Raw genomic sequence first — 11,691 nt, 5'->3', positions numbered from 1 at the left:
CTTTTTTAAACTAACTGATTCGAAATTCGGTCAGTGTTATTCACGTATTACAATTACCCTGTTGCAGTAACAACAATGGGTTTAGGTTTCGAAGCATGTGTTCGGAATGGAATGAAACCGAATACGAACAATCGGTCAATACATTTTTGGACGATTTTTCTGTGATTTTTGAGTTTCGATATGGAAAATACCCAGGCTGTCAGCAGCCCGCATATTTCCACCTTAGGTAATCTCGTTTTTCAAAGCGATTGCCCAACAAACTGTAACCTTCTTACGTAATAATCAACAATTTGCGGTGTTTTTCTTCTGGTAAAAATTTTCCACGCGATAGATATGGGTGGAAATTTTGTAAAAATTGGCAAGATTTTCAAATGTCAAAAATTTTAAGGCTTTAAGCAACCACAGGAGTTTTAAATGAAATTTAAGAAACTAAATTTCCGAAGATGTAACCCGGATGTTAGGGAATACCATACAATATAGAAGTTTGTTTTTGTTTTATCGTCCCCAGGCAATAATTCCATTCATTACTCAAATTACTAAAAAAATTCTAACAATTTGCCCTTCGACCTTGTGGGAAGTTGAAATTGTTGAACAACTAAACAACAAAATATCGTAATGTTTCGAAACTTCCGAGATAGCGGGCATGCCGTGTAGTGAAGGGTATCAATTACACCGTATTGTGGATACGCCCATCCAGTGTTTAATACAGAGACAGATAAAGCAAGCATGGTAGGGCAGGTAGAATATAGACGCATATATAGACATTGAGTGACGCTTAAAGCTATGGTAACCTACACATATTATATAATCAATGCGACATATACATGTTTATATCTCTGTAACAAAAACAAAGGTGTGTAGAAAACATTCCACGAGACTTGGAGCCGTAACCTTTATAGCGACATACTAGTCTTTACAATACATTACTATAGAGACGTTGTAATGTTTACTACACACTTTGGTTGTAGGAAAATTATATATGGTGTATTACGTATTGGTCCAAACGTTGTATTGAAATCGTGGAACGGAAAAATTTAGGGAACTTAAAACTAGGTACCGCTGTTCTAAAGTTAGAAGTGTGTTGCTTATTTTTAGCATGCTGGTGCAATCTCGGTATCAAAAAATACCAGTATACTACTGTATGGTAAGACGGGGTATCGTTAGCACATAAATATCATATTCCCTGATCGTGTTTTAAACAATTAACAAAGCCATTTTAAAGTCGCGGGGCTACAGTTATTTAATTTTGTAAATATATTTTTTTACCAAATGGAACAAGAAAATATCCTATGTTACCCCACGCTACTTTATCTATTATTTTTGCGGAAAAACATATAAAGAAAATTAACAAGGATTTAACAAACTCACTAACCGTCAGCGTCATAAAAGAGAGGAACTTCTTGAGGATGCGGATCATAGGATTAAAACTTCCATCTTCCCCGAGATGGGATCGGATCACGGATGAATTGGCTCTATTTCCACGAATCAAACATCCTAGTACAAGAGCTGCGTATGCGGCAACTATTGAATGTTCCATGTGGACGCTTGCCTTGTCCACCACTGTGTAAGTTTATCACGTTAGTTGCGCAAATATACAAGGCAAGAAATGAGATTTTATTCTATGGGCGAGGTTCTAGGATTTAGGCAAGAGTTGGTCGATTATCGGGCGGGATTTAGGTCAGCGTTTGCTCATTACTCTAAGCAATAGAATACTTAAGTAAAAAGATAAAAAAAAACAAAATGGAAAAATAAACGAGTGAAAAAAATAAATTAAAAAATAATTTCAAGAACGAAACAAATCGGGAAAACCTCACTTTTTTTGATCACGGTTTTATCCTCTGCGGATAACGCGGCTTCCGGATTGCGCTTCACGCTTGACGCAGAACGCTGCGAGAGCGACAAGCTTCCGTCATCCGTCGTTTCCGATGGAATCCACTCCATGCCGTCCTCTGTCTCCACCAAGCGGCCGCCTTCTTCATCGGTGGTACGCTGGTCAATACTCGATTGCGATCTATGGTTGTTATGTTTAAATACCTGCGTACTTGACCTAAAAGCACCAAAGACACCTCATCCACGCTTATACGAATTACCACGTATGTTATATACTTAGTGCAATACGTTTTAATCAATCCTCGCGTGGCGACGGGCGGATATATAACACGGGTTTTATATTTCACAAACTTTATGCCCACTTACGATCAAAACAAAAAATCACAGCAGAAAATCTCTATTTGAAAGTTACTGATCAATTCCTTACCCCGGTATCGTATCCGTATCCGAAGCACCGTCCGTAACTTCTCTATCTTTATCTTTGATCGCTTTCTTTTTTCCAGCGTCCTCCCCGAGGACTTCTATGCTCCGTGCCGCCACCTCGCGGTCAATAAAAAGCTGAAAAATAACGAGAAATGAAAATACAATCCTGTGCGCCCAGAACGCCGACGATTGTTTAAAAACTTGTTTGTATGAGCAGCAATCGTGGAGAACGGATTACAATGGTTAACGTGTCGAACTAAAATAAAATTGCAAGCTGGTTCAACATGTGGAATTCTAAAGTAACTGCTATATATATTACGGTACCGAAACATATCTCTTCACCAGGAAGTTCTATACTTCTGTTTAACCTTAATGTGTTATAACGAATGCCATTTTCTTATTGTTACTTTTATTATTTTCGTTTTATTATATTACTGCGACTTCGGTATTACATGGTAACTGAGAAGCACGAGATGTATGAATCAGAACACCTGTGTTACAACGACTAACACTGCCCCGCCCCACTTGCATAATCAAGTTCCATCCATCCATATTAAATACCTGCACAAGTGCTTCTACCACCGATCTGGAATTAGTTTGTATGTTGTCGCCACTATCTGTGATCGTCATCTTCATTAAACTAAGCCGATTCTTTGCGCTTGATTCGACGAGATTCACAAGCAAACTCAACGACTAAACAAGAATCAAATGCACATATTAGGCATATACAGTGTAGAATTGAAAAGGTGTAGTGTATAGGTGTTGTTTTTTATTCGAAGATTTGCATTAAATTACTCCTTGACAATTTAATTCAACTAAAACTACTTTATAGACGCTGTTGTCTGACTAAAACAGGTAACTACAACTATACCCTTTTGCATGGAGTTTAATGAGGGCAATGGGCCAACTCTTGTCTAAATCCCTGTTCCCATGGCGTACTTTACCATAGTACCTTACTCATATATAATAGAGGGATGCAAACCAATTGCATATAATATAAAAACACAACTTATAATGGTACAATGAGCCGGCTCTGGCATTAGGGTCAGTTGCTGTACTTTGCCGTATAACCTCACCCATATAGAAAGAGGTGCCTAAACCACTAAACCACTAACATATAATACACCACTTCTTACCAAAAGAACAAGTTCGTATCTACGAGTTTCGTTCACCATCCTAGGCATCGATAACACAGCAGATACGATGCTTTCCAACATTCCCTCCTGGTCGCCCACTCGTGTGCTCACCCATTCTGGTTTGAACAAGATAATGCCGGTTTTAAACGGGGTGTTAAATTAATAAGCCAACAGTTATAACACCCAGGTTAATTGGTATGGTGCTTGGACGTTTAGTCTTAACTGGTATAATAATGCTGTGGAATACGTTGTCACCGAATAGAACACATGTTAAACCAATGAAACGCAATATATAATCGCTCGTAATTCGAACGCGAAGCCGTTTAAACGTGGATAATATCTTTACTATTACATTACAAGCAAGAAATGTAATGGAATGTGTATTGAAGTACTGTGGGGTAAAATAAATACCATCATGACATAATATCCCATATTTGCGTTTTTATCAATATTCAGTAATAAAATTCTGTAAATATTCCTTGTTTACTAATGGACAATAAAGGAGAATCAAAACAAAGACCATCTTACCCCAACTACTGATATTGAATGAAACATGGGGTTAAGTAAATGCAAACGTGAACTATTTACAAAAAAACGGTTATCTTACCCCAATCTACTATTTAGTATGATGGGGAAAGATGGGATACCTTTTCCTTCTTTTTTTCGGCCCATTTGATAGTAAACAAAGAACATTCAAAGATTTATAAAACCGTATCCTTACAACATCTATAGCCAGTTGTTAAATGTTTAAAACACGATCGGGATATTTGAATGATATATGCTAAAGGTGTCCCATCTTACCCCACAGTACTAATAGAAAACGTTGTAAAAGCGAAACACCTACCGTTATCATTACTCATATTGACGACTAGTTTAATAGCTTGCAACATAACGTTATATAGAGTGGAATTAAACGTTTTGCTCTTTTCAACATCAAATGTGTGTATTGCAAGCAGCCTTTGCACTAGTTGTAGTAACCTGTAAAATAAGTATAACAATTAATTTTATTTTGGGGGTTAAATAGGCTACATAAAAAAGAAACTTAAATATTTTGAAAAATACGTAAAGAAAAAGAATTATTTGGATTGTTGGTTAAATAGGCAATGAAAAGCTAAATAATTTAAATATAATAAGATAACAGCTTATTTTGCATCAGGTACTGGGCCAACTCTGGCTGAAATCCCAGGTTCCATGGCCAACCACGCTACAAAACTCAGAACAGAATACTCACTGTGCAATCTTCTTAAGCAACAAGGCACGTAGATGGGTGACAAGGTACATGGCGTTCCTGTGCGAATGCATCACTGTGTTTTCCAACACTTTTAATAATCGTTCAAGCATACAAAGTGGTCGGTCTTGCGGAAAGCTTGCATCTATGCTCACTGGAGCGGAACCAGATAATTCAGTCACATGATCAACATGTTGTTTCACTGAAATGCATGTTCATTATCAGTTGGGCAGTTACTTCATATTTATCCATCGTTCACACGTTTGGTCAAATGTGAAAAAACAATATTTTAACCATTTACAACAATATCTCGGCCTATTTGGAATTGGTAAGCAATTTTTGGGTAACTCAATAATCAGCAAATTGAGTAAGGTATATAAGTTAAAGTACATAGTACGCCAGTATACGTACCTAATGATATAATATGATCCAAACCCCCTTTTAGCCTTACTTCTTCACGATACCACTCAGGTGTCTGTCTTGCAGTAAACCTAATCAGTGCTTCACTTGCTAATCGCTTCACCTGAAACAAGGATCTGGTTATTAGTATTAAAGTCCAACTAACAATTTTTCTAAATTAAATTGATGGGGGGTAATGCCCTAACTAATGCTATGGGTGCCTAGAGACTGGAGGTCATCCAACTTTTGAAACGTATATTTATTACCCTTGTTTTAAGCCTTAAATAGCTTTAACCCTGCTGTTAGGTGTCTATACAAACAAGCAGAGCCAAAGTAGATTGCATTTGTCACATTAGTCAATGAGGTTTCCTATGTTTGACAACTATGAGTGTAACTGTATTTTAAAAATGTCACCCCAGATTTTACCCTGCTGTTAGGTGTCTATACAAACAAGCAGAGCCAAAGTATATTGCATTTGTCACATTAGTCAATGAGGTTTCCTATGTTTGACAACTATGAGTGTAACTGTATTTTAACAATGTCACCCCAGATTTTACCCTGCTGTTAGGTGTACATATAAACAATCAGAGCGAAAGTATATCGCATTCACCACATTAATCAATGAGGTTCCTTTATTTTAGACAAATATAATAAGTGTAACTATATTTCAACTATGTAACTCTATATTTTGTTAAAAATTCAATAAAATGTGACTCAGAAGTACTAAATACTGAAACATAACTTACAGAAACAACATTTTCATTGATAAGATTATCGCTGCATCCTTTCACCATGGTGAGGATCTTTTGTTCCACAGACCTCATGTTCCTCGCCTCCTCTTCTAACTGGGAAGATTTATCTTTACTCTTGAAGAATCTGTACTTGGTCGCCGATTTCTCTTTATTTGTTTCTGCTGCAAAAAAAGGATAATAGTTTTAAAAGATTCAGGTCAAAATAGCTTTTCTTTATTTATATATATACAGCCCTGGAGACTCACGCGGCAATCAGCAATTGCCGACGGTTTTGCTGACGCATTTGGACCAACCGTTGGCAGTTTATTGCCGACGATGTAGAAAAAACCGCAAAAAAAATTGTTTTTAAACAAAATATTTTCATACTGCAGACGCGAAATTGCAAAAATTGCGGGCGATAAACGCTAAAACTGGTTGCCGACGTACTTTTATACGAGTCTCCAGGGCTATATTAGGTCATGAAGTATATAGTGACATTGATAAATGCAATGTAACTGCTACAAAAAAATAGTGGTAGGGAATCAATGCCAATTTGACATAGATCTTATAAGAATATAGATCAGGGTATTTGCCTACACTTTAGTTTAGGGATTGTATCACATGACTAAAAAACGAGATTCATTGGCAAAGGTACCTCTAACACATACACAAAGTGTGAGCTTGGAAAATATCTACGGAACGTAAACTTGCCATATATTGCCACATAAGTTGTAATTATACTGACTGAGTTACACACTTCAGTAGTATTTCTTGGCAACATACACACATGTTTATATATTGGCATGACAGCACCAATGTGGTTTGTCCAAAAACCATTTAGTTTATTGATCACAATTGAAATAAAGATGACGCAATCATTGATTTTTACATGGCAGAAGTAAAGACTGTCTGATTAAGTGTCTGGGGCAAGCAACAGTAAATTGACTGCGTTGTAATTAAGGAACTGATAGAATGACAACTATGAATGTATGACCTTTTATGTACAATGACTACACTATAAGTTTGGCAAACTAACCATGCCAAATTCTCATTTAGCACGTTTGTTATTTATAGCAGTGGCAATAAAGCAATTTATAATCATTTCATTGCATATCACTACTTCATATAAATCAGACTTTAACAACTTTTTCACAATATAAAATAGTATAATCTTGTAAAAACCAGAGATCAGAAGTGCGTTAAATTCTAATATAGTTGCAGCCAAACAAGTGACAATTATCCATTATTACACACCAGTTGTTGACAGTAAGTGTTATCACATATATATACCATAGTTCATGTGATAGACAAAAACAAACATGTCTGTTTATATCTACTCTAGTAAACACAAGTTAACCTAAAATTTGAAGTGGTTCAAAAAGCAACTTACATAAGTTTGTTCCTAATTTAAAGGGAGTAAAACACACTATATCTACTCACCAGGTGTTTCTTGACCAGCATTATTTGACTCCCTGTCCAGTGGATCAAGTAGAGAGAGTAGAAGTTGAAGGGTGGGTTTGTCAATTTCCATTCTTCGATCACGACTTAACATGAAGAGAAGGGAAGCAGTAGCGAGGCTCAGACACTGTGTATTGCAAAGGTGTCTTAAATAAATGTTTTTACCGTATACACCACCACTAACCGTAACGGTAACCATAGTCATAAGTATAACGGTAAGGGCGCCGAAGGTGACATTAAATTTTGAACCATGACTCATTATGTTTATTTTTACATAAAAAAAAAACAATAAAAAATGATAGAACCTAGCAAAGCAAGGCTCAGACACTGCGAAAAGGTGTCTTATAGGTTTTCTTACATTCAATAACTATAAACTGTAAGGTGCCTAAAGTGCCGTGTTAAACTTTGGAACAGGAGTGATATCTTATGTTTTTGCCAGTCAGTAAAAAACCTAACAGCTTATATTTAGCTATTAGGTGAGAACACAAACAAGCAGAGCCAAAGTATATTGCATTTACCACATAGGTCCACATTAATCAATGAGGTTTCCTATGTAGTTCGACTGACAACTATAAGTTTAACTGCATTTTAACAAGGTCACCCCAGATTTTAGCTTATCGTTTGGTATCTGTACAACTAAGCAGAGTAAAAGTACATTGCATGAGTTTTTGGGAAACCTTGTAAATTTTTTACCTTGTTTTGAATTGCGTCTGTTAGATAAGAAAATATCTTCTTTGGAACATTATGTGCACGAAGATATAAACGGAATGATGGTTGTTGACACTTGCCTGCGAGGTTTGTCAACGATAGACAGCTGTGTGAAAGAACTAGTTAAGTAATTGGACAGTGATATATAAAGCTAGATCAGAAGATATTGTATTGTGGGGTAAGATAGATACTGTTGGCACATAATATCCTATATTTTCTTATCGCTTTTTAACAAATATCAACACTCTTCTAGGATCATCGGGTTAAGGTTAATTAATTGTCTTCTTTATTTACTGCCAAACAGGACGATAAAAGAGAATAAAAACATGGACCATCTAAGCCCCTAACTGTATGTATGCAAAAAAATATAAGCAATACATAACCATAAGCACTGCCAGTAAATGTGCACAAATGTATAATATTTGATATGTTTTAAGGGTTGTAGAAGTTAAACACATACTTCATTTGATTAACGCGTTTTTAACATTAAACACAGTCCGTATTTTAACATTACACTTACCGTACAGATACTGGTTGGGAGGATTGGAGACCTTCAAGAAGGTAATTCACTTCATCCTCAAATTCTTGAGCTTCCCCTTCTTCAAGACAGTTCTGATAATTCTTGACGTGCTTCACCACAGTGAAGTACTGTGTGGAAAATTATATGGATATATATATATAGAGAGAGAGAGTGGGGTGGGGGAAGATGGGTCACCTTTAGCACATAATGTCCGAATATCCTGATCGTGTTTTAAACAATTAACAACGACCAATCCGAGTCTTGGGCATATAGTTTTATATTTCTTTGAATGTTCTTTGTTTACTACTAAATAGGGCAGGAAAATAGAGTTAATAGGTGTCCCATCTTCCCCCACCCTACTGTATATACTTGAAACTATAAAAAAGCTGTGTTTTTTTGTAAATGAAAATTTTAAACACATGTATTATTGACATTATGTGACACACCCAGTCGCTTAGCATTTGAAAAACTGTAGGCATCTTGTCTACATTCCTGGGTAGTGGGGTAATGGTACAACTCAGAAATACTTCAAAACACCTCTGACCCCCGGCATGCCTATATGTATGGCTCCATCCATAAATGGAAACATTATATGTATCAAGAGACCAAGAGTATACAAGAGGCAGGCCTACTGTGCCATAAAAATCAGGTCCTTTAGCTGGGCCATTATTTTGCATATGAGAACATAGATAAATCATGAGAAGTTAGGACCATGAAATGTCTCCTATTCTATGTGGGTAAGGTCCCACAGCGTAGCACGCCATGGGCCCAAGGATTTAGGCCACGATTGGCCCATTACCCCATAAAATGTCTTACCGCCTTTGCTTCTTTCCTGCATTTGATGGAAGTTACGATGCTCTCTCCTATCTTATCTGGCAGTGTCTCTGATCTAAAGAGCTTGGGAGGAACAAACTCTTCGCTCTCGCTTTGCATAGAGGGTTGGGAAGAAGACAAGGACTCACTTTTCTCCTGCAATATATTTGGTTTAGTTGTTAAATATGGCTGTCAAAGGGTTAAGGAATAAGAACACTGGTTTAGCATCTGTGGTAAAATGTTACTATAATGCTACAATTGGCTGTAATAGTTTTTAACAACTGTTTTTTCATTAAGTTGTGAGTTTTTAACTTAGAAATATACATATCAATTATTTGGTGCTTAGGGAAGTTTATATTAAGATTTTAATTCCCAAGTGTAGTACAAAAACAAATCAACATTCAATTTCCTCAATTCAAAAGTAATTGTCTAGACCAAAGGGTTTTAATTTTACTTTTCTTTAAAAAATATACAATGATGTAAAACACAAATAAAAAAAACAATTTACAAGTTTTTAATTGTGATAAGTTAAAAAACACTGGTCTACTCTTGACTACATTGAGTACAAAAGTTATAACAAAATCTATCTTATAAGTTGACAATGAATGTGTGTGAAAAAATGGATTAAATACAATTATACAACATAGCAAGCAGTGACTTAGCTGGCATGCGAAATAATTTTAAGCCATTATATCTATTTCTTTAAACTGTGGTGTTTCGTGTTTCCTAGTAAACAGCTGCACGTACCGAGCATATTTCCTCTGAGCTTGGGATCCATGGTCTGGAGTTGTATGAAGCCTTGGTAATACTTATCTAAAAGTAAAAATAAAACGTCATTTTTTTTAACATGATTTTTGCTTAAACTTTTTAGTCATTACTTTTTGTTTCTAATTTTATGGTGGCCCAATAAGGTGTTATCAAAGACAGCTTCATTTGCAGATAAGTGGACAAATATACCAACAAGACAAAATTTTAATGAAACAAAACTTACAGTATTAAAAAACACACAAGTTACAAATAGTGGTCGCCGCAGACCCTTGGACCTTGTCTGATACTTAAAAGTAAAACATTAAAGTCCACAGTGCAAATGTATGCAAGGTTGCTCTTGTTTCTAATTCATACCTTGTCATAAGTTGGACTGATTGTTTCTCTCTTCAAATCTAAATAAATTTGAAATTTAAACAAGAAGAAAAACTAAAATTAAGAAACAACATAAAACGATAACAGTAAAACCAAAAATTGTAATAAAATTGTCAAAATCAAGTTATATTATAAATAATAATAATACTGCGTAAAAAACTGGCTTAAAGCAATTTGTGTTAAGTGTGATGGCCACGGAAACAGATAACCCACAATGATAGCAGCATCGAGCCTGGAACCCATGATATTCACTGTCATGACTTGGGCCTATAGCATTCTGCATGCTGTACCTTTATTGACGTAACAATTCTGAAAAGCCACATACCTTTGTTTTTACCGACAGTTTTATTACACCTAATTGAATTGGTCGTTAAAACGGTTGATTTTGAAACCTGCGAGGTGTTTTTTGATTTCTGTGTAATGTTTTGAACCAGCGTTTTCTTTGGAGAAGCACCAGACCCTCTATGTATGTTTAAAACAACATGACCTGCCACTGTTTTCATGGTTGCCCCTTTTATTGGGGATTTCTGTTGTAGTTTTTGAGTCGAGAGTTGAACTGCTTTTTCTTGAGAGTTTGGGATTGTGGAATGCTTATTCTGTTTAGAGGGGGAGGTCTCAAAACCAAATAAATCGTCAAATTCATCTTTTATAGTAGGTTCGGCTTTGTACTTAGGGTTTTGGTCTGTTTTATTTGTGCTGCCACCATCACCAAACAGTGCATCAAACTTGTCGGAGGCAGATTTTTCATTTCGTTGAAACAGCATGTCATACTTGGAATGTGCAGTTGAGTTTAAAAGGTGTTGCCCAACAGAACCAGTAACAGTGCTGTTAAGTGAACTGTTCGTTACACCAGAATTGACTTTAATGAGTGCGGGGTTTGGACTAAAACTTTGCTTAACATTACCAGAAGTTACTTCGTTGGTCTTTGTAAATGGGGCTAACTCAGTTTTCATTGGTGAGCTTCCATTTGTTTTAGATTTACATATTCGCTTGCTGAGTTTTGAATCAGAAGGAGAATCAGTAAAAGTACTTGGACCCGTGCGAACGCGTTTTACTTCAACAGTAACAACGTCATCTTTGGGTTCATTTGAAAACAGAGCATCGAACTTTGCTTCAGCTGTGTCCTTCCTTTTACGACTGTAGGTACGTTTACTCATCGACTTCATTACTTTTTATAAACACAAAAACTGCAACAGTATTTCTGGACGGTGACTACAAACAACAAGTTTTCGCACAATTAGTTATACAGTGAAAGGTATAGATGTACAGTACTGTCTTACTTATTTTATCAACATTAATACGGTG

General features: G+C 36.1%; 1 protein-coding gene across 2 annotated transcripts in view; it reads right to left on the bottom strand.

Annotated features, from left to right (window-relative positions):
* Nucleotides 1–11,686, bottom strand: part of LOC100184743 (wings apart-like protein homolog) — a 13,662-nt gene extending 1,976 nt beyond the window's left edge. Inside the window, exons 1-16 of one of the 2 annotated variants that reach the window (XM_009862229.3) lie at nt 10,712–11,686; nt 10,369–10,406; nt 9,994–10,059; nt 9,250–9,402; nt 8,434–8,561; nt 7,899–8,019; nt 7,188–7,332; nt 5,763–5,929; nt 5,029–5,140; nt 4,621–4,819; nt 4,234–4,367; nt 3,390–3,505; nt 2,815–2,946; nt 2,258–2,388; nt 1,815–2,011; nt 1,373–1,560 (exon numbers count right to left, since the gene is read on the bottom strand). In XM_009862229.3, coding sequence (XP_009860531.1) covers nt 1,373–1,560; nt 1,815–2,011; nt 2,258–2,388; nt 2,815–2,946; nt 3,390–3,505; nt 4,234–4,367; nt 4,621–4,819; nt 5,029–5,140; nt 5,763–5,929; nt 7,188–7,332; nt 7,899–8,019; nt 8,434–8,561; nt 9,250–9,402; nt 9,994–10,059; nt 10,369–10,406; nt 10,712–11,552 — 2,868 coding nt within the window. In that variant the 5' untranslated portion in view covers nt 11,553–11,686. The remainder of the gene's footprint in view (nt 1–1,372; nt 1,561–1,814; nt 2,012–2,257; nt 2,389–2,814; nt 2,947–3,389; nt 3,506–4,233; nt 4,368–4,620; nt 4,820–5,028; nt 5,141–5,762; nt 5,930–7,187; nt 7,333–7,898; nt 8,020–8,433; nt 8,562–9,249; nt 9,403–9,993; nt 10,060–10,368; nt 10,407–10,711) is intronic. The other variant, XM_018814490.2, reaches the window with a different exon arrangement.
* Between the last annotated feature and the right edge of the window lie 5 nt (nt 11,687–11,691).

Source organism: Ciona intestinalis, chromosome 12, assembly GCF_000224145.3.
Source record: "Ciona intestinalis chromosome 12, KH, whole genome shotgun sequence".
Lineage (NCBI taxonomy): Eukaryota > Metazoa > Chordata > Ascidiacea > Phlebobranchia > Cionidae > Ciona > Ciona intestinalis.
The sequence above is the reverse complement of the archived record's forward strand: the minus strand, read 5'-3'. Positions and strand labels throughout refer to the sequence as shown.